The 24226-nt window shown below is 38.4% G+C and overlaps 1 protein-coding gene across 7 annotated transcripts in view; it reads right to left on the reverse strand.

Annotated features, from left to right (window-relative positions):
- PARD3B (par-3 family cell polarity regulator beta) overlaps positions 1-24226 on the reverse strand; it is a 425873-nt gene that overhangs the window by 233160 nt on the left and 168487 nt on the right. For all 7 annotated transcript variants that reach the window (XM_074593647.1, XM_074593644.1, XM_074593642.1 and 4 more), the window contains one exon: positions 8175-8266. In XM_074593647.1, coding sequence (XP_074449748.1) covers positions 8175-8266 — 92 coding nt within the window. The remainder of the gene's footprint in view (positions 1-8174; positions 8267-24226) is intronic.

Below are 24226 nucleotides of genomic sequence, written 5' to 3' on the forward strand. Positions count from 1 at the left end.
AATTTTTTTTGTTACGAACCTTTACCCAGTTGCATAACGATTAATCAGAAGCAACTTGCCTTAGATACAATAATTCTTAGCTTGGTCAGCTAAATATGGAAGAAGACTGTGAAATAAGTTACATCGTTTTCTTTTGGTTTTGGAGTTTGTGGGGCTGGGTGGCGTTTGTTTGTTGGGAGTTTTGGGGAGGGGTTTTTGTGGAAATTATTCTTCCAGAAAAGCTGACACTGCAATGAATTTATATTCCAGAAAAAAGAAATGGACAGACCCTGAACAACAAACCCCGCTGATCCCAACATAACAGATTTTCATGTTACCGTATTTATAACACACACATATGATCAACAGGGATTTCTATTTGCTGATTTTTTTTTCCTGTACTCCCCTCTCTTCATGAATCAAACAGGGAAATCCTGACAAAATCTTCCTGTAGGTATTTTTAGAAAACATTTTTCCTAATGAAATTGGTCAGAAAAGTTAATCAGGGTGGTTACCAAAAACTCAAACATGCATGCATAGGAAATTAACTCTTCTTTCAGTTCCATCTTCTACTTCCTCCAATTCTCTTAACAGACAAAAAAAAAATAAATTAGAGGGCTACTTTTATTGTCTTTTGAACTTCTACAGAATCAAAACATATGAGCAAATAAGTAGCCATATCCTATAGATCCAGAAAATAACTGAAACTAGTGAACGGGCTTTCATACGTACAGGGAAAATTTAATAAGTTACAGTTGTCCCCAGATAACCCCGTGGTGCTCAAGTACCCCAGGGAAGAGTTGTCTTCCCAAGTAACTGTAAAATAGAGCAGGAATTTTTTTCAGGGCTATCACAATAGACAGGTTAGCTGTCATATTAAATGAACGCACTTACAGTTATAAGTAGGCTCAAAGCCAAAGAAAACATACAAGTTTATTTTTAAATCTAACACGAAAGCTACACACTATGAAAAATAGATTTCTTTGTGAGAACAACAGCCAACACGTATGTTGTGTATTACTTTTAAAAACATTGTGCTACATCCTAGAAGTTACAGATGTACTAAAGCACTAAATATTTATACTAAGAGCTCACTCTATACAAAGTACTTTAGAATCATATTTTTAATCAAAAATCTATGAGTCAGAATGACTTTTCATTCTCAAACAAATGTGATTCTTACTTACATCTGAGAAGAAAACTGCCCTTCACAACGCCATTAACAGATCTTTGAGGCCATTCTTTTTATATTATACCTATGAAAGCCTGACAGTTAAAAAATTAAAAGTAGGATATCTGGGATTTGAGGGTTTTTTTTTGCTTTAGGAACCTCAAAGACTCAGAAAAACTTGACATCCTTCATTCATGCTATCCATTTTCCAGCAAGTTTAATCTGCCCACAAGAACAGCTGAATTCCAGCAGCGTACTTTTCCACACTGGCTTACTGTTTACACTATACTGGAGACAGTATACGGCAACAGGGCAAGGGGGAATGAGATCCTAAACAGGATGAGCTTTAAAAATACTAATAACTAAACTCGACAGGCACAAGGGACACCAAGGTGCCGGGACTCTTTAATTTGACAGTCAAGTTAAAAAACTGGAGGAAGGGGGTGGGAGAATGCAGGATGGCTTTCCACTGCTAGTTGATAGCTGTGGTATTGACAACAGAGAGGATAATTTATGGATTTTCTGCAATATTCAACATGTTTTAAAAACAAACAAACAAACACCCAAAACAGGAAAAAAATAATTCTAAAAGTCAGTAATCTAGTAGCGGCCTATTCCTATTTTATATCTCCCCTATACATCTTAAATACATTTTGCAGTAAAAGAAAAAATTAGTCTGGCCTACCAAGTCAGTATGAAAGACCTGGAGTCCAACTGCTAGCTGGGGGGGAGAGGCTGGGAGCATCGGTCAGCGATGCCCAAAGGGTGCCTCAGTGTGCCACACTGCTAGTATCTCCTGCATGCTCTTCAAGGAGCAGACAGAGCTCTGACAGAGCTCCTACCTCAGAAAATACTGTCCTCGCTGAGTTTGCAACCCCATTTCTACGGAATACGTACAGATATGTTCTTAGAGCAATCTAAATAAGTGAACTTTTAAAAAGTATTTATGTCAGTGACACTTATCTGAACTGCAGGGCTCCCCACAACTAGAAACATGGCACTCAAGCTTCTTCAAATGCATGCCGGCATCTCCCTTCCCACCGCTGCAGTAAAGGTGCTTCAGAGGCCTCAGTGAAGAGAGGGAGAAGACCTGCCTAGCATGACCTGATTGTGGCATCCAAGACCACATTCAGTGTTGTACTATTGATTTTTAACCTGAAGAAGCTGTCATTATTTACTATTTAAATTCTTCATTGCTTGATGTTTATTGATTTCTGCCAGATTCTTTACAGTCTATCACATTTGTCAGGAAGGCTCGCCATGCATATTTTTAAAAATGGTGATGAGTACAGCTTAGCAAAGACAGAGATAGAGAAGATGTACACATTTGTGTAGTGAGCATGCTCAGCAGTCCATTTGTAGCACGGAAAGCAAAATTTAAATGGAGTGCTGCACATTGAGTGGTGAATCAGTCTGATCTTCGGATTGGCAGTCCCCTTGCTGTTGAATACTATAGCTCCCTCTCCTGAAAACTGTATCAAGAATTAGCAGTTTGTCAGCTATGCCATGGGAAAAGATCTGTTAGCCAAAAGCTTCTCTACAAACTATCCAAGAATACTACAGAACCAATCTCAACCACTGAGCACACAGATGCTTAAAAGGGACCTCTCTCCAGAAATAAACATTTTTGGAGTTTTGCAGCAGGACTTGGTTCGCTAAAGCGCTTTGACCTTCCCAAATTACAAATGCTAGGAGAACCTTGGTAGGATTTCTCTTGGAGAATGCAGTAGATGCGGCCTAAAGCAAATTAATTGTTTTGCAACATACTGAAGACAGTACCTTGGAAAAAGCTGCTTTCTGCATGGGTTACCGGGCAAAACTTGTCATCATGTATCTGTCACAAGAACATACTGCCTGAGTAAACACAGATCAAGTATTTATCATTCCAATGGCATATTCTTTTGCCATTTTAGTCTTATTCAACACTTGCATGTAAGTCTTCAACCCAGGCACAATATAACGAAGCAAAAACCTTTGAATACATCATTGAATTCCTCATATGTTTTTAAGAAAAGGTACAGATTAGTAAATTACTGTATCTGAAAAAAATCTCTTAGCGCAGGATGTCAATATTTCCCTTGCAAACAGAAAAGCACAGCTGATATTCTGACATGCTTTGTGGTGTTTTTATTGACCACAGCCAAGTAAAAGGCAAAAGAAATGAGACACAGATGCAGAGAGCTCACAGATGAAGGTACTGGGCTACACCTCATTGCTTGTTCTTCACTTGCACCTCCAGCCCCACCGACCAATGCTGCCATTCCAGGGGAGGAGAGCATCCATGAACAAGGGGTGCTGACATCTGGAGGAGAGCACAGGCCTACAAGTTACTAAAGGGAATTCTAAAGAGGAAGCACGCCCAGATTTATCCAATTAAAGAGGGTGATGACTCTGTCCGTGTATTTCTTTCACATCTTAAAACAGTACTGTTGCTGCTGATGAAGTATTTGTAGCCATTCTTCCAGACAGGCTTCCAGAGTACCCAGCTCAACTAAAGCTGCCAGCACATTTCCCACCCACCTCCTACCCCTTTTCCACATTTTTCCTTCCATCTTTTAAACTAGATGCTCAAAGCACTGATGAAAATGTCTTGAAAGCCCTGAAGAAGAAACTGAAGCTCAAGAGGTTAAAGAGTGTGAATACACTCAACAACGAAAATCTGAGCAGTATCTAAACAGGGATGGAGAGCACCCTGCAAGGACAGAAGAAAGCAACTGAACCTGCAGAGTCAAGACGGAACTTTGCAGGCACAGTTAAGGAAACTGCTCACTCTGCTTTAGAAGAGATGGGCACATTTCAGCTGCTCCGTTCTACACAAAACTAAACAAACTATCCACAAGCTTAAATATTTACTATGAAATGCTGTCAGAATCTTCCAGTTTCAGATTTGAAGAGGTAACCAGTGCTCCTAACTAAAATGCTCCTACTAAAAAAAAGTAAAGATGCTACTGTAATCCAGATTTTTTTCCCTGCTAAAATTAGTTAGTTCTCATGAGGTTAACTGTATAAAGGTTTAGAGAGAAACCAGACAAGCTGCAGGCATCAGGTTTTTGTGCCTTTTTTTCTTTAAATCAAGTTGTTCCACTTCTGCGTTGTTAGACTAATGAAAGACACAGAAGGTTAAAAAAAAAGTTAAATACAGAGAAGGAAAAAACACTGCAGTTACGCTTTAATTATGTATCTATAGTGCTTAAACCAAGGAACTGACCCTGACCTCTGCTAGAAAGAAGTGGGAAGACAGCAAAACAGAATATAATGAAAACACGTAATGAATTATCCATGCATAAATTACCCTTTGAGTTCCAACTAATCCACTGCTATTAAGCTAAACATCCACTTCCAAGCAGACTCGTGTTTACTCTTCCTTAACACAGTCATTTTTACTAAGAAAAGAAAAGCAAGGTTTTCAAAAACAGTATTACTATGTATAGTGTGCTAAGGGATTCAATATTAAAGGTTGTGACAAACTTCTACCTGACTTCTGTAGAGTATCAAGATCCTGCTGTTACCTTAAAAATCTTTCAACCCTAGTCCAGAACATGAAAGGAAGCAAGGAAAACCACCAGATTTTATACACTGATGGCATTAGCTTGGCTTCCCTTATTCTGAACATCATCTTTACTAGCAAATCCAAAATAAGAAATCCACCTTCAGAAATTACAAGATTGCCATTAGTCCTGTCCTTATTTATTCCATTAAAAAGCATGCCAACATCCCAATGTTTCAAATCTCTCTTCCAGCAAAGTTCAAGTCTCAAAAGGTTAAATTTAAATTTTCAGACTCCTGAGTGATACAGTCCTGAAAAGTTTCCCAGTGCTTTTACAGTGAAATGTTTTAAGGGAATCCAGGCAAAGAAACTTCCTTCCTATTAGCTTCTGAATGGAGGAGCTAAAAATCCTTCCCACTGCCACTCATTTCATTTACTCAACATGCAACTAATTTTACCTACTTAAATCAGTTCACTTATTTTCCTCAAATGGAACAGTTTTCCTACTTGAGTGAGGAATATAAAACAAGCCAAGTCTGAAGCCTTTAACTTCAACTGACCAGGCTTCACAATCATAAAATATTAATCATGGTTGTTTTTTTTCTCCTTCCCTCTGAAATACCCATTATTGGCTGGAGTTAGAGAAGGGACACTGACCTCTTCCAGGTTAGTGCTCAGATAATTTTCGTAGGTGACTAGCTGCTATTTTGCTTAAGTGCTATAGGTCATAATGATTATCAAACTCAGTGACAGGAAGGAATATTTTTCTAGTGAAAGCAGCAGGAACAATCGTGGTTTTCTTCTTTATTCATAGCACGGAGTAGCCTTAAAATTTAAATTCTTTGACTTCTGAAATTCTGGTGGATTTCACAGAAATACCAACTAACTTTGTTTTACAACATAATGGGTTCTGAAGTCCTCTAAGTTCACTGTTTGAAGAAATTGGAATTGATTACAAATACTTGAATATAATCTACAATTTTGAGGAAAAAACTCTTATACTGCCCATCTCCACACTTACTGGCAAAAGAGTGTTTTTAAAACTCTCCTCAGGACACAGGGAGCACAAGTAAGGTATATTTGGTAATTATTTTACTGTGAATCTGCATTTAAAGAAACACTACTCCTTTCTCTTTGTTTTGGTGTTGGTTTGTTTTGGGGTTTTTTTTGGACAACGTTTCTCCTTAATGCATTAGTCTCAATCCAGACTAAGACAATTCATTTTATCTCCAAAAAAATTACAACCAATGCAGAAAGGTTCTTGGGAATACCTTGTTCTGGCCAGTTTTCCCTCTGTTTCCTGTCTGTTCAACACTCTGATGCTCAGGGATCAGCTGAGTGGGCCTCAATCTATATATCACTTTTCCTTGCATCCTCCTCCACCAACACAGTTTGCAGGATTCAACAAAAAAACTGAGAGATCTACCGAAATCTAGGCTTGAATTATCCACTGTTTTGTGACATGCCAGAAGAGAGCTGGTCATTGCAGAAAACTGAATACCTCTGAAAAGTATCATAGAGGTCTTTCTCATTGTCAACGTTTCCAATAGCCACCAAAATCAGGTTATGAAGATGAAAAGCAAATGAGTACCACAACCTTCTTCTGAAGAATCTCAAATGCAAACAATAACTTGTTTAGCTTGATAAACAATAATGTGCTCTGAGAAAATTCCTAAGAGGACTCAGATGCTCTAAAACACCCTAGTAAAAGCATAAGGACATCAGCAAATATGAGCATAGCATGCACAGAGTTTGATTAATCCCCATGACAAATTAACGGATCAAGAGACAAATAAGTGCATGTATTTGGTGATGCATAATAATTACCTCAGGTGAAACAAGCTGTAGAAGTCTATAGCAACATTCCATAAAGAGAAAATAAGCATTAGCAACCAAACTGACGAAGTTCTATACCTGCATGATGAACGCTAATCAGCTAGTGTGTAACTTAGAGGCCTGGCAGGTGCAGAGAAAGCTGGAAGAGCACTCCAGTTCCTTTTCGGAATGAGACCATTCTAAAAATATATATCAGTACCAGCAGGCAAGAGAAAAAACTACAAAATGGCATACAAAGTAGGTGACAAGGAGGCCTCCAAGAGGGAGGAAAGAAGCAAACAAACAGATGAGTTGAAAAGCACAACCTTACCAAGACAAAAAAAATCTCTCATAGAAGAAATTAAATGATGACTCAAAGAATGAGAAAAACTAAGAAATTAACTCTCTTGCATGGAAAAGACTAATTTTTGACATGCTCTAAAAGGAAAGGTGATCCTTCTATCAAAATCCTGGCATGGCCCAGAACACCACCAAGGTTAGAGTCCCTGCTCTTGCAAACTTCCCCACAGGCTTTGGGTATACAACTTCAAGCCTCTTTCCCAGACCCCATGTAGGTAAAATGGGAATATTAACACTTGGTTTTTCTCAGGTGTTTATAAGGATAAATGCTCTAAGATTAAGGCATGCAGATACTGTTTATTTTATGGTTTTTATTTTATACTGTTTTGACACACAACTATAAGCTGCAAAATTACAGCAAATTATTATTTGCTATCATCAAAATCGAAACAAATTAATTTTAGACATTTTACCTGTCATGCAGAAGTTTGCCATATAACACTTCTTAATTTTATTATACAACGTGCTATGATACCACTACAGTTCTGCAACAAACACAACATACTGGACAAAAGCTTAATTCCTTTGCCTGCACAAAAAGGTGACTGCAGCACAACCTGAATAACCAGTCAAAACTGAAATTTAAGCTTATGGTGGGACAGGAGAATAGCAGCATGGAAACATTTTGCTCTAAATTTGCCAGGTCAAATCCTCTATTACCACCACGGAGGATCTGACTGACCTACTTTGTGACACTGTATTTGGAGCCTGACTTGTTCATTTTGGTGTAACAAATGTAACCTGCAAATTTTTTTTTTCATTTCATTTCAGACACTTAGAAATTTCCCTGTGATTTCAGGAACAATAAACCCTGAAGCTCATTATTAAATCTCTTCAGAACACCTAGTTTCCTCTTGTTTCAACTATGCAGCTGAGGTGACATTTTAACTGAAAAAGATCATTTTAGGATTATATGGTTCAGCTGACTGGTTACTTATTGATATATATATATACACACACTACCTAATATATACTAATATAGATATATATACTACCTGATATTGATATACTACCTAAGAACACCCTCTACCTTAAGATATTAAATATCTGCAGGACTGAGTAGAAAGCAAAAACGCTGACTATACAATGGTAGCATATTTCCCCCTTAGCCACATATTTCACCACCACCACAATAAAATGCTTGATATTCATCAACAAGGGTAAAAGACTGTCACGCACAAATATGTGCTTCAGTATATGAATTGAGTGCGTTTTTAGGATGGGAAAGGGACAAGAAGGAAGAGATCGTGATGATGATGAACACAATGCAGATTCGCAGGTGCAGCTGGAATGAGAAGTCAGTCTTGTCTTGCATGTTGATAAACCACACTTGAGTCAGCACCAAACAGAAGATTTTCCTACCTGGCAGGGAGCCGGGCCCTCTGAGCCAACAAAAGTTCTGTGGGTCCAGTAAGGTTCATCTCCCCATCCTGAAAGGATACCTGGGAAGCACCCTGTTGAGAGATTTCAAAGCACATTTTCAATCTATGTACATATTGATGCATGTAGAACAATGGCTGTATTTATATTTTTGAGTGAATATTTGGAAGAGAAAGCAAATCATAAGTAACATCATCTCACTGACAGTGAGGGCTGAGGGACCCATTCTGTATGTGGCATGTACATAACATGGCGTTCTGAGAAACAGGAGGGTATCTCACGTCCTGCTCCTCACACCGGCGTCCCACTGTGCTTCCCCTGGAGAAGCCTGTGGTACGGTTTCCTTCGCTGCCTATCGAACCCGAATGTCACTCTTTCCCATCCTGAGCCACCTCCTTTCTCACAACGGATTCCACAGACCTTGGATAAACGCAATAGCTTTTTTTTTCCCTGCACTTTCTATCCCTTAGTAGCATTTATCTGGCAAAGACATATTTTCACAGTAACTTCACGGAAGAAAAAATTATGTAACCATTTAGCGAGACAGAGAAACACGGCGCAGGCAGGGACCTGACATTAATGCTAGAGCTCTTGAAAACCATTATTTAACTTAACTTTCCTTTTCTGTTCATTAGACTCTTAACGTTTGCATTTTTTCAATACTGGGAGAGGGAAAGAGGTACCAGTGCGATAAGTCCACTGTCAGCAGGTGATATATTAGCTTTAATGTACTGTACTTCATTGCGACCCTTATGGCAATAACGTAAACAGAGCAAAATTCGTAACACAGACCTTCTTTGGAGAGGTCACTTCTGCCAACTCTGCAACAGGAATATAGCTGGAAGACATAAATCTTCAGCTGTCAACACACTAAGAGAATTCAATCCAGAGCTTGATCTTAACTAGATAAAGCCTAAAGTTAATCATTATTTTTATGTTGTTGCAGTGGTACAGTTTTCCAGTGTATATACTTGCCATATCAAGTTGTCTCAAGGCAAAAGGTAGCAACGTTATAAATTAATTCCAAAGAACAAAGCCAACTAGATAGGTAATTTAATTTTCAATAAAAGCTCTACACTGTGTATTAAAACTTCCAATTTCTCTCAAAAGATGGCTCTACTCAGAAAGATAGCTTTAAAAGTTTGGTGTTTTCAGTCCCTCAAAGATTTGTAGAACTTATTTTCAGGAGGTTGTTTTTCATTTTAAAAAAGAATCGCGACCAGCCCTGCAAGCAAACCTTTGGAATATAAATCAAGCTGGATCCCCTTTTAGTTCACACACCGCTTTTGAACCTATCATATTGGTAGGAATTCTCTTTGTGTGTTAATCAGAGCACAAGCCAGACTTGGCTTCCACTGCAAGACCAATATAGCTCACTGAATGCAAACTTCTGTCACTAATGGAAGAACTATTTTAAAAAACGCATATAGAGTATGTGCCATCTTTTCCAATCACTTTTCACAGTGGAACCACATGTCAAGGAGCAATTCTTGTTATATGAAGCATATTCCATACTAACCTCATAAATCAGCAGCTCAACCTCAAGCAGCAACAGAAATGTGACACTCAGCCTTCATATGCTGACTTCATCTTGAAAAAAGAAAGCGCCTTGGTAGCAACAGATGCCGTAAGCGACAAACCTTTTAACAATAATGCTCCCAACAAAGCTAACCTCCTTTAGCTAACCACTAGTACCACTGGTACTACAAAGATTCTTTTTTTGGAAGGTTGAAAACAGCCAAGCCATGAGCAGATTTTGTGAATTAACTGGACTTTCTTTTCTTCCAGACACTGGCTGCAACACGGTGCTGCTCAGTGCACGACACACAACTTGCTACTCATATCTCAGAACTGTTTTGCTATTTAAAGCCTCCCTTACAGTCTATACAAGTCTGCATAAGCTACGTTATTTCTCTGTTTCTGGGCTTTTGGTTACTGTAGTGTGGTTATGTCCATACTTGTCCTCCATCTCCTCTTCCTTCAGAAACAGATTTCACAGTAAATGACAAAAACTGATGTTCGGAACACAATCTCATGTCATGTTTCTGTTGACCGATTCACAGGTTTTAAACCCCATGGAACCATTTTTTGATCAAAAAGTCTAATCTCACACTGGGAATTAGATTTGTTTAGTGACACAGCACAATATTGGTAAGGGCACGGTTGCACTCCAAGGTAAGTAAGAGGTTCTTACAAGAAAATGGAAACTAACAGCTCTTTTTTCCTGCTAAGGACCAGACCAGCAACAAGTGTCTTGAAGCTGGATAACTGGGTTATTACAGATATTAGGGGTATCAGACCTTCAGAAGAGGTCTTCAAGAACAGATTTAAAAACATGTCACAAATGTTTCAAGGCATGGTCATTCCTGTGACAGAAAATAATCGTCCAGCCTTGTGAGGTGCCTGACAGTCCCACATTTTCATCATTCCACAAGATAAGACTTCTGTGAGGAATTGAAGGATGAAGTTTGGAGTCCATAACTGCAATTACAGCTGGTTGGGGGTTTTTTTTGCCTTTTTAATTTAAGGGTAAAAGCTCCTAAACAAAAGCTACCCTCTCCTGAGCTGGACAGAAGTGTGCAGAGGGACTTCAAAAACGTGGCAGAGGGAAGTTCAGTGTCACAGCCCCATCCTGCACACCACTGCCTGTTATGATTTGACGGCATATAGTGCTCACACATAGCACAGATTATCACATGCTCAAGACAGTAAACACAAAGCCAGATATACTTAAAGTCTTAACTGATCAAGGAAACATGAACCATAAGACTGAAATTATGATTGAGGTCTCTGAGAATAACGTTAGAGCTCCAGTCACGTAACAATCACTACAAACGGACAAATTCCTTTCATACTTCAGCATTTCATTAGAAGCACAGCAAATTTAAACAGACCATCTCCTGCTCAACTAGCAGAATGATAGCAAACCGACAATGCACAAGTAAAGACACCATTAGAAGGCAATGATCCAATACACACAAAAATTCTCAATCTCTTCTTCATATTTTAAAGACTGATTGTCAGTTTTTCAATACTAGCAGAATTAATGACACTGACTGCCAAAACTTGACTCGAACTCAGCTGACAGTGTAATAGATTTACAGTGACAGTGACAGAATTGCAGTTTTCACTTAGGAAACAGGAATCAAATGCAAAATAGTGTGGTAAAAACAAAAGCCAAGAAAGCACAGGCACCTAAGAAAAATGGAATTTTTAAAAATTTATTTACATAGGGATAATATGAATCAGGGAATTTTTCTTAGTGCTGCAAAAAGCATGTTCTTCAAATTAGGACTGAAGCAGAAGAGAGGGATGCTATTAAATAATAGTCCTCTGCAAACAACAGTAACCCAAATGCTTGAGAATCTCATATTCGTTATATGACAGCTCTCAAATTAGGTAAATGCGTATGTGTAACTGTAGAAAGAGTGACAGAGTACATACCAGTAACATTTTCTACTCTGTGAACACACACAGTCTTCTCATTCAACAGTCAGCACGGACATATATTAGCCCCAACAACAAATACGCTGGAATCAGCCATGGGTCTTATTGAGGTTAGGGAGTATGATACATTTTCTGTTTTTTTTCTTTCATTTTTGAAAATGCTCCTTTCATAAAAACCACAAAACACCCTGGGGGGGGGGGGGAAAGCAATAGTGACACTTTTCGACAGAGACGTGAAAGTATCCGATTCTGGCTAGAAAAAGAGAGAGGAAGAGACAGAATTGACTGAAAACGGTCAAAACAACTGTTTCTGTTTCAAACAAAGGGCGCAGCCCTGAGCAGCTAACAGAGCAGAGGCTGAGGGCCCGGCTATCAACCAGTCCCATTGCTCTGTTTTCACTATCATTGCAACCCAGAAAACCTGGATTTTCATATCTTTAAAAAACTGCACCAGATCTGTTTTCTAACTAAACTCTGGTTATAGTGTAGTTTTGCATTACATTTTAGCTAAAAAGAAATCTTCTGCTGAGGTTCTTCTGCAGCAAAATTTTGCATTCACCCAAGAGTGGACTATAGCACCTAGCCCAGTAAGGCAGCTTTAAAAATATTCATGGGCCACCAGTGGCCATAAAAGGGCCCTACATCACCTCAATTCTCCCTGATAGGCTCAGAATACTATTCTTAAGACAAGAAGTAAATTTGCAGGTAGTATAAAATTCCAAATATATCACTTTTAGAAAGCTAGATAGGAAAAAACATCCTCTTCTACTTTGAAAAAAAAAATCTTATTAAACAATATCCAACACGAGACATAGCTCAGAACTAGATACATTTAGAGAATAAGAATTCTACATAAACAACTGGAGAAAATCCTGAGTGCAGGGTATAGTTGCAGTATAAAATGATCATTAAAGACTAACAATAAACTTGAAGGAAATGAATAAGAGGTATTAATAGGAAATACACACGGTATCCACTCAAACCAGGACTGAAGCGGTCTGGTATACCCAAGGGAAAGTATCTGCATCTGAAACTTTCTTTTAATGACGAAGTTAAAAGTGAAAACGTTAGTCTGAAGTTCCAGTTTACTGTATTGTACTCCCTGAGGACATCAGCTTTTTAAAACAAAGGAAAGGCAACCAAACCCTATAGCAGAAGGTCAGGGAGCAGGGTGGCACGCTGCAGAGCTCGCTCTCCCTGCTTGGCCAACTTAAACCTTCTTCCAAGGAGGTTCAGTGGGAGTTCAGATCCTACCGACATAACAAACAGTCAGATGCAAGGAAACCCGGGGGTGAAAGGATGCTTAGTTTACAAATGCAGGAAATGTCTCATCTACGGCTCTCACAACAGACAACTTTAATTACTGTATTTAAAAATTGAACATTTTTAGCAACACTTCCAGGATCATGTGAGCATTTCTGACAGCCAGAATGAGTTTAAAAAGCCATAGCACTATTTTTAGCTTTAAAAATCAGCACTTTCATAAATATTCCCAAACGAATTAGTCAGTGTTACAAAGTAAAGGTGTTTACCTTTAGTTACAGCAACAAATGCAACAGCTGACACTGCATACAGAAGATGATCCTCAAGACCATACAGCTCAAGGAACACATACAAATGCTCTGTTTTGTTCAGCAATAATATGACCAAGCACAGGTTAAAATATGATAATATTTTACACATATCTTGATGTAACGTCCAACAGTTAGATACAGAGCGGTTTTCAAATTCTGGTCAATCGTACACGACTGTGCCTCAGAAAGGCTTCTCCACGGCTCGCTTTGGTCTGTTGGGACAAAACATAAGCTGAGTGTGTATGTGCGTTTCTGAAACGGCTAAGAAGCTTCATTTGACTACAATAACCAGTGCCACCCTCTGACTGCAAAAACAAGAACACAGTGAACCACAGGTTTTAAAAACGTTTGAGACTCAAAATCGGTATCTAGATCCCCTCATTTGGCCTTAAATCCACAATGGGCCTAATCAAAGCTGTGGCCCTAAAACCCTACATTAAGAAAACAGTTATTTTATCTTTATTGCTTGCGAAGTACAGAGTCAGGCTATCTCAAGGCTACGGAACACTCTGACAAGTGAAACACATAACAAGCTACTAGTTAGCAGACACCTGTTCTTAAAACACCTTTGCAGAAGAAAAACATTTGTAACTGGGGAAAAGCATTAAAATCAGGGGCTCTGAATAGGTTAAACATTACACATTGTAAAATACCAACTTCCAAAGAGCTACACAAAACTCAAAGTCATTCAAATACTAGATACGAAAACAAAGTTGGTGTCAATATCTGCGTTTCACCTATTTAGCTAACACCTTTTATTACAATGCTAATACCAGACTACCACCTTGCCTACACAGCTTTATGTAACACCCCAAATCCTGAAATATATTCAAGAATGGTTTACTATTGCAAAAGAAGGCATAACAATGCCACAAAAAATTTCCATATTAATTTTGTTATTTTAACATATAACTTTCCTTTTTTCCATCTAAATAAGCATAACGAAGTATCAAACATCCTTTGAAAACCAACAAATCATTGAAAACTGAGTTGCTTAGTATGCTCATAAACATCACAGAGCTTGTCCAAACGCGGCAACGTTGACCAACATCCACGTGAGCTGTCATTCTTAAACAAGTGTATTTATAACCACAACTAATTTATCTCAATTAAAAATTCCTAACCATCTAACATCACCACAGTATAACTATCACCAATATATCAAGAATGGAAACCAATGCAAAGCAAGCTAATAAAATGCTGCTAAACTAAGGAAAAAATATTAGTGTTTGTTACTCCATATTTCTTACTTTTCCAGTGGTCTGCTTGATTTAAATCACTCTGCCTACACAAAACACGTTAAATATTTTTAAGCAGCTTACAATACTTCCATTTCACTTACTGATTAAACTACATCATCCTCTCAACTATTCAGAATGACATTCATTTGAGATGGATAATTGATGCAATTGTGCAGTATCTACAAATGCAATTAATTACTTGCTAAAGATAATTTTTAGGCAGGCAACAAATATGAAAATAAGAATCATACAGCTTCTTTCAATGTTGTCAATTGAAATGTATTCTGCTGGACTGGTAAAAGATATTTTTCAACATAAGAATAGCCGTACATCTTCAGATATTTTTAATAATATGCAAGTGGATTCATGTTTAATTAGCACAGCACAAAGAAAAACCATACTATAGTACCGCTTTTAGCAAGTACATGACATTTTTGGGAACCAGAACAGCAACATTTTCCCTCTCAGCTACCAACAGATTTCTTGAATATTGTGGTGAGCTTTGGTCCTGGCCCTTAAAAAGATATTGTAAACCAAGGGCATAAATAGACACTCTCCCGGCAATCAGTCGGGAGCAAGAAATTATTCCCCCGGATTGCTTGCTAACAACTCTCTGCTGAGGGTTATCATCACAGCTGAACTCTGCTGGCAGATTACATACACTGCGGTGGTGTTCAATGCAGAAATCAAGCTGGCTGAAACCTCATTCCCCGGCAGGTCCAACTACTTTGGCCAACTTTGCACTGAAGCATATTAGGAGCAACTGTATCATGTAAGCAGTTCAACTGAAGTACTCAGTACCACCGTGAAAAGTGGGACAGGAACACCTTACGCACACATGTCTTTCAAAAATTATTGCTTATGCCTTAAGCTCAGTGGTCAACAACTTCTGTCAAAAGAGCGTGAGGGCAAATTCTCAATAGTAAACAGGGCACTCTCACAGTGAAGCTAGGGAGAAGAGTACCTCATGGGGTTAAGCATGGGAGGCATCGTCTTCTACCCAGTAGTAATTAGGAATTACTTCAAGGTGCCTGCTGACTTTGGACCAGTAGTAATTCGCAATTACTTTAGTAATTGCGAATTACTACTGGTCCAAAGTCAGCAGGCACCTTGAAGGCCCTGCCTTCTACATTGGCAAGATATTGTTAATATCAAACACAGCTCCCAGGGAGCACAGGAGTCAGCAGGAACCAAAAACAGAGGAGCCTCAGTTCTTCAGGGACACAAGCTACACCAATCAGTTTGTCACCTCTTAAATCCCACTGAGCTCTTCTGGAAATGTTCAGCCTCTACACGTAAAATACACCTTGCCAATACCAAGCTTCAAAATATTCTCCCTAACCCTTCCTGCTCTACCTGCTTACAACTTGTTTCCAGTCTTAACCATTCAGAAAATCTAGCTGAGGAGTGTTCTCTGCATGGAAACAACAATGCTGTTTCTCAAAGTCCTACACAAACAACAAGTTCTTTATTTTTGAGAGCAGCAATGATTGGTTGAGGCCTAGAGATCAAAATTGTTACATATAATTTTGGTCATGACAGTCTCCAAGAGCCCTCAGCTGAAAAACTTCTCTAACACTGAGAAAAAAAAAAAAAAAAAAGAAAAAGTAAAATTTCCACTAGTTGTAACGGTACCGGAGTTCACACCTTTCTTGGCAGTTGTTTTGATTGGGTGAAGGGAAGGAAGAGGTGCAGCCTGAGTGCCTACGTACTTCCCTTTGTGAAGGGCTCAGAGGAAAAGAAAAAAGGAAAAATTGCCTCAGTTAAAAAGACTCCAGAAGTAGCTTTCATGCACATAAAACTCTGGACTTAAGCCCAACATTTTAACAATTTCCAGGGTGAGGTGTGAGCAATGTCTTTTCCAAAGCAGTAGGAAAGCCGCTTTTAAAAGCATTGATAGCATATTGATAAATATTTGGATTTAGCACCTCTACTGGCCAAGAACCAATTATTGAAGTGAAAGGAAGTGTTTCCGTAGTGGGGAAAAAAAAAAAGGAAAAAAAAAAACCCAACCCAACAAAACCCAAAAAACACAACCCCCCACCAGTACCACCAACCAAAAACCTACTGGAAACATACATAATACGGAATTGTTCACGACTTTTAGGAGCTGTCAATATTGGAATAATTACTGAAAGGATGAGTAACTGGCCAGCAATATGATCATTGGCACCTTTAAAACCGAGGATACGTTTATTACCCTTCTCCCTCATTTATCACACTGATTTTAATTGCCTACTTTGATCAGGTAGGCATTCAAACATACATGTGCTACAGAATGCTTCTAGAGGGGTTTGCATGACGGAAAACACATTAGGATTCTACAGGGCGTACAGAATGTTAGAATATTAACCTCTATTTTCTACCATTGGAAAACATGGGTGTCTGCCCTGTATCAGACAAAAATTAGTTTACCAATACCTGCAGAAAGAGGTAAAGTCAACATATAGCTCTTTTCCTCATGAAGACTATATTAATAGGAGAAAGTAGCAGCAAAATTAGGTAGAGAACGTTACTGACTTAAATACACCTCTACTGTTTCTGAGTGTGTCTACATGGTCTTTTGAAGACATACACGGGCTCTCTGCCTACACCACAAGCCAACCAGACACTACAAAGAAGTATTAGAAGGTCAGTGTGCCTGAGCAAGTATTATTTGCGTCTCAGCAAGATTATTAATTTGAGCTCACCCATGCTAAGAGTGTTTAGTCTAACATGAAGCATGGCGACTATTGTGCCTAGGTTTTAGAAGTCACCCAGATAAATCCTGAGAATCTGCTAGGATATTAATATTCATATTTTATTTACCTTTTAGTGTTCTAATTATATTTTAAGGAGTATTGCTAAATTTATTGCCCAGAAATCCATGGGTGGTCTTTTATTTGCAGAGAACATTTACCAGTGCTCTCAGCAATACAAGGCAGTGAAGAAGCAGGTGTTTCCAAGCTAAAACTTGTAATTTCTTCTGTATCATCCACTTGGAAACAAAAATCTATGTTCAAAGAAAGTGCACAACCTTTGGACATTTGAGTTACTATATACATTATTTGTAAGCATTCCCATGGCAACAAGCATCATTTAAAAACTGCACTATCATGAGCTCTACAAGCGCACACTAATCCCTTCTCTTGGTTGGAAATTGCCATTGGGCAATTGATATTGCAAAAATAGGAAAGAAATTAATATTTCTACAAGAAAATACACCAAATTTTCTCACAGCAAGAGAACATCAGCATTACGTTCCCTATCTTGATTCACTTTTTTAAGTCTCCTAAAATCTTTAATTGACAGAACCTTTTACGAGAGTTTTGCAAACTACAAATCTATATTTTGACTCCTTTCTTGTTTGTGCAAAATGGAACTGGTTGTATTCCTTTTTAAAAGTAAATGAAAAAAATCTCTGAAGCAATTATACATTACATCAAGATAATTTCTTCATGAAGGTATTACTTAGTGAACATCTAAGTCTTATCTAGACAGTCTTATGTGTGATGCCACATCACCATTTCCCTCAAAAATAGAATTCAGATTTTATTCACACCACAGAAAATTGCTAATTTTGAACACTTTAAAAAAAAAAAGCAACATAACCCCCCCCAAACCGGCACACTAATGCACAATACAGAAAATTAAAAAAAAAAAAAAAAAACAAAACCAAAACAAACCCACGACACTTTACAAATGTAACTGGAGTACCGAATAAAAACTTCCTGCTTTTGGTACACTAATATGCCCTCAATATTACCTGAAAGGCTTCTAAAGAATGTGTATTATCTAAAAGCTGAACAAACAAATGATGCTTTAGCCTCACATCTTTAATCCTTGCAATAAATCCTTTATTGAATTCACCTGTCTTTTTCATCCAAATGAAAATATGTATATATTTGCTACCACCAGCAATGACAGTGGCAGCAAACAATGGTTTCTAAAATTTAAAAACCACACCCATTTTCAGCATTAAAAAAGGGACTTCACTAAAGTTTGTATTTGATATTTTGCTACTAATTCTCTTTATGAATGACGCGTATAACGTGATGCCATAAACAAGCTAGGTCGGTCAATAGCAATCCATAGTTCTGTTGATTCTGTAACAGCAAGGAAAATCAAATTGTTACCATCCATTGGCCTGTTAAGCACCGCTCACAGCCTGCAAGAGCCAACGTTAAGCTGTGTCTTTGATCAGAAATCTCAACTCATTGCTTTGGAAATTAAACAGTAACATCAGTAAGGTGCTGTAATGATATAAGAATGCTCTTTATCTTGCTTTACGAGTCACTGTCACGGCCATATTTAAGTCAAGATGACAGTCGCTTCAGTAACTAACACCAGACGAAACTTCGGAAAAAGATATAGCTGATCACATTGCTTTCATCTTCTGCGACATGCCGCTGTAACGCACCACTAATCGTGATAGACTGAGATATTCCCAGTAATCAGTGGGTCACACTCACACCCAAAGAGCACCTAGCAGCCGCCCCCCGGGCCCACCTCTCCTCCCAGCAGACAGAGCCGTGCTGGGGAACGCGCGGCCCGGCCGAGGCACCGCTCCGTTCCTCCTGAGCTGGATTTGCCACTTGCGGTGCATTACGGTATGTTTTCCTCAGTGTACAACATATGTTAGTAATTGCTAGTTATGTTACTACTATTCCTCATATGGGATTACCATAGTGAAGCAACAGCACTGATTAATCAATTAGCATGGATTCATTAGAGAAGAGATGAAAGATAGGGCAATGTAATTGTGTTTACTGAACAATGGATGACAGTGTGCTTAAAGCCCAGGATTTCTAATAATACACAGCCACCTAGCATGATATATACATAACATTCTGAATATTTAGAACATTCTGACTGCAGAACTAGAGAGACAACAATCAGAACGTGACTGTGTGTGCAAGTAACGCTGGAGCGTGAAGAATGCATAGAGGGGAGAGAGCACAAGGCAGATGTTGCAGTCAGATGAATATTTCATAGCTTTAACTAAATCCTTGTAGAAGAGCTACATCATTTCCTATAGTCCAGTATGCACAGGAGCATCTGCACAATACAGTGGCCAACGGTATAACCAGTGAAAAAAAAAGGTGTCACAGAAACATTATTAATCAAGCCATGTTAAGCGGACGAATGTGAAAAAACCAGCCTGCTTTTTTAAACACCAACAGAGCCCACTCTCTATGAAATAAACACAAGCATACAGAGTAACTTAGAAGCTTTTCCTCCAGATGTCCGAGGTGCACATCCTTCACTGCTTGCCCTTGTCAAAGGTTGAACACTGAACTGACATCAGCAATTAAAGAACATGAATACCAAACTCCCAGACATGTCTCATGTTTCAATATACGATCCCCTTTAGGCACTAATGCAATATCCAAAGACCCCTTCTATCTAATGCTTGTATACAGACTAGCTAGTAATGCATATGGATATCAAGAGATGAGACAAGAATTAATTTCTTGAAAATATGGTGCAGTCAAGAGGTACTGAAATATAGCTTCTGCTGCACTCTGTTTGAAAGGCTGAAGGCTAAACAAGAATGTAAAAGGTTAGGGAGCAAATGCTTTGCTAAAAAGCTAAGGTAGAAAACATACCCACTATACTCCATGAAATCAGAAATCTTCACATAAATCAAAGATCAGGGTCCCATGAGAGACCCAATCTATAGCATGACAAGGACTTCAATGCTCTTGGAGGCACACTCATCCAGTGTTTTCCCAAGACACTCCCACAACGTGCCGGGGAGCCACAGTTTGTGATTAGCGTGGAGCTTCCTCAACCTGGAATCCAGCCCTTGAACACAAGGCACTAAAAATTACATTGCCTGTTTAGATTAAAGGCACTTTCATTCCTGCTGGGAGTTAAGCGTTCCCCCTTAACTTTGTGGGCTGCAAATTTATTTACTTTTCAGAAGATTCAGGCATTGAGTTAATGAAAGACTTACCAGCTTGCTTCAGTCTAAGTGGCTTATTGGTAACAGTCTGAGCATCATCCTGCAGATAACTAATATTTAACAATTTTCTCCATACTTAAAAAGATGTTAAATTATCAAAATAATTTTTTAATGTTTTTTATATATATACACATATGTATAAGAGAGCATGTGTGTGTGTGTATATATATACACACACACACACACATATATATATAAAACTTGCAGGTGAAGTTCTTCCAAAACCATACCTGGAGGTCTCACAACGTATCTCAATACAGGAAGGAATCACTTCTCTTAGAAATCCTACTCTCTCCTTGGCTCTGGCCATTCTCCAAACCAAATGGCCAACCTTCATTCTCAACAAAACCTCCCCAACACTGTGGCTAGGGTGCCATCATGATGGCCTAAGAACGCAATAGGTCTTGCCAGGTCTCTATTAAACAAATAAACCCCAGATTAGAGATGCTCCTAAATTTCTCTGGCATACTTTAAACCTAACTCTAAGAAAGAACTTGTCAGAGGAAAACCAGGCCATCAGTCTTGAAGATGTTTCTAACGGACCATGAGAACATCTTAACCTGGACGGCATGAAACAAGTGAATAAGGGTTAAAATGTTGTCTGAATCTCTTCAGGGAATTGAGAGTTGCCTGCATCCTTGCCTGCAAATGGATGAAAACACACTGCCCTACATAAAGCCCTTGATCTTGATCCCAATACTCAATGGAAATTAAGGCAACTGTGTAGCATTTTAATTCTGTGCAACTGTATACAAAACCTTATTTTAGGATCTGAAATTACAGGCACAGTACTACCCTGAATTTATGAGTGGATATTATTAATAAATCTGAGTTGACTCCTGCGAGCCAAGACATTACCATCACTGGCTTATCTTAAACCTAGCAGGCAATTTAAACTACAGACGGATCACCTGAGAGTATATTGTTATTTTCAACAAATCCTTATGAATCATAATGGTATTTTCGACCTCTCCTAGGATTTTTAAAAGTCATCAGAAATAACCTTTCACAAAATGATCTGGTTTCATGTTAATTATTAACTGCATCTTGAAATAACAGCACTGGTTAGTAAATAATTTGACAGCACTAAAAATTGCAGTGAAAGAAAACAGGATTTATCACATGGTTGAAAAAGCGGTGTGAACGAAATATCTTATGCAAAGATGTATCAGCATATTCATTGGGAATAAAATAGTACAGCAATAATAAAGCCATCTAGATGAATTAAGCTCAGGATATTATAACGAGCCTAGTTTTACCTGCTGATCAGCTTATGAGGGATGATCTTATACAGTTAGAACTCTCACAACCATGATTTTTTTTTAATAATTTAAAGAAAATAAGCAAAGGAAATCACACAGGTAACTTTGTTTTCACACTAGAAAGCTACACTTATCGACAGAAATTGCTTTTTTTTAAGTTATAGGTGGACTTAATTGCACTATAGTTGTTGACTAACAGCAGCATCTTTAATTGCAAGAACAAAGGTCAGAGAACTCATTGCTGTTGCTTAGGTGAGCACGACAGGCGACATGAGCAAATGAGTAATTCTCTAAATGACAGAAAACAGTGCGAGTCATCAATTCTCCTCTTCCTTGCATGTGTTCCTGGACAAACACGCTTGTTTCAATTCAATGCCTGTTTCTTTGCTTTTGAGAAAAATAGGAGAAAAGTGTGCCACGGGAAGAGTTGGTAACAAAAAGGTCTTCCAGCAGAAATTTTAAATTTTTATTTATTCCTGTTTTAAAATAAACATTCTCACTTATATCAATGATTCCCTAGAAACAAAATATCCCAGAGACATGTTTAGTATGTAAGTGTTCGCCACAAAGTGGAAGAAAATAGCTAATCTATCTCCTCGCATGCCTTTACATAGCTCCATCATTTCCTAACCTCTCCACAGAAGATGCTCAAGCTGGTTTCAGATATGCAGAGAAACTACATGCTGAGACAAAATAGCTCCATTGTTTCCAGCTCCTCAGAACTCAGAAACCAAGAGTATGGCACCAAACAGCCAAGTAAATCAAGTCCCAAACTACTTTCAATGTGTGTCAACTCAATACCTAACTACTACTTCCTTTCACAGCTAGGTCTCAACCAAAACAAAGAACATCAGAGCACTGCAGCAAGTTCCAAAGTACTCTACACAATAATTAACCCGGTGAGACACAAGGATGTTGCTCATGTTTGCAGATACGCAGCTTTCATTTCAGTATTCTATTAAATTCTGGATATTTTTAGAAACATTTTGAGTGGATATAAAAGGCTATGTTTTCTTTCTTCTTTTTAGGCTAAGAAACTCAAAATTTACGCGCTCTTTTAATACTCAGAAGATGTTTGATCATGTTCAGCAAGACTGAAAAGCTGAAAGCTTTGCTTTACAAACTTCTAGTTTCACCTGCATCACTATCTCCAAGACTGCCATTTTATTATGATTCACTAAATGAAAGAATCCAATTAGCATACTCCATAACTGCCTTGGACTGAGCTGTTTGCTCTTTGTTACCTATTTGACTCTGTCTCAGACAACGGTACGAAACAGAAGATGGTGAAGCAAACTGTAGTGAAAAGCTGTTTCATGAGCTGACCCAGAGGCAACGCAGTGAAGGCGCTCTTGGAAATAACGTGGCTAACAGATCTTTTTTACATGTAAAGTAGAAGTAGCTTATTAAAAAAAGAAAAAAAAAAATCTTAGTGCCAATAACAGGACCACCCAAACCTCTGCCTATTTCTAGAACACATCTCTGCTGCAGTTCATCCCTCCCAAACTGCAAACCACCTTCTTCAGATTTCCTCATTTTTACAATTCTGCGTTTTTTATGGCTACTTGGAAGGGCCAAGGTCAGTTAAGACTGTGCTTGTACAGAAGGTAAGGAATGTGACTGATGCACAAAGAAGTGACTCAGTACATCTGAGTACTTTATGACGCTTCTAAGATAAAGCACGTGAAGTGAGATTAATTTAAACACTAGTATTTCCTTAACTTACAATTTCCTTGGTATTTTAAGAAATGTGTTGTCCTGGTTTCAGCTGAGATACTGTTCCTTTTCTTTCTAGTGGTTGCTGTGTTTTCAGATTTGATGTTAAAGTAATATCAATAGTGCACATTGTTTTAGTTGTTGCTAAGTGATGTTTGTATTAATCAAGGACTTTTTTCATCTTCCCATAGAAGACGAGAAGGAGCATAGACAGAACAAGGGAATGTCCAATGGAATATTCCATACCATAGACAATACTTGGTATACAAATGGGGGTTGGTGCCGGGGGGAGGAAGGGCGGGATCCACGATCTCTGCTCAGGTCAGCCTGGGCAACCACTTCACCAGGTGCTGAGCCTGACTTGTGTCTTGTAAATTCTTCTAACTATTATTATTATTATCCTTTTCCATTATTGTTCTATTAAACTGTCTTTATCTCAAACCATGAGGTCTGTTTTTTTTCCTTTCTCTTCCTTTTCTCCCTCTTCTCCCTACCCTTCTTGGGGAGGGGGGGAGTAGGGGGGGAATGAGAGGATGCGTGGACCTAGTTGCTGGCTGGAGTTAAATCACTATGTGTTGACAGAAACTTTGGGCGACCTTAACAGTAAGTTAACAAAGTTTTTACGTGTGTGAATTATTTAAGCTTTAAAGCTTCAGTACAATATGCTTAGATACAAAGCACAGTGCAGTTTTGTTTACCAGTTAAATATTTCAAATATTATTACTTATGAATAAATCCAACATGAATTATCTAGGTCTGGTTATAATTAGAAATATTCCACAACCAGAAATTCTGGAAGACCAGTAGCATGTTGGGCGTAAGGGGTTGGGTTGTTTTTTTGTAGGCT

Source organism: Larus michahellis, chromosome 7, assembly GCF_964199755.1.
Source record: "Larus michahellis chromosome 7, bLarMic1.1, whole genome shotgun sequence".
Classification (NCBI taxonomy): domain Eukaryota; kingdom Metazoa; phylum Chordata; class Aves; order Charadriiformes; family Laridae; genus Larus; species Larus michahellis.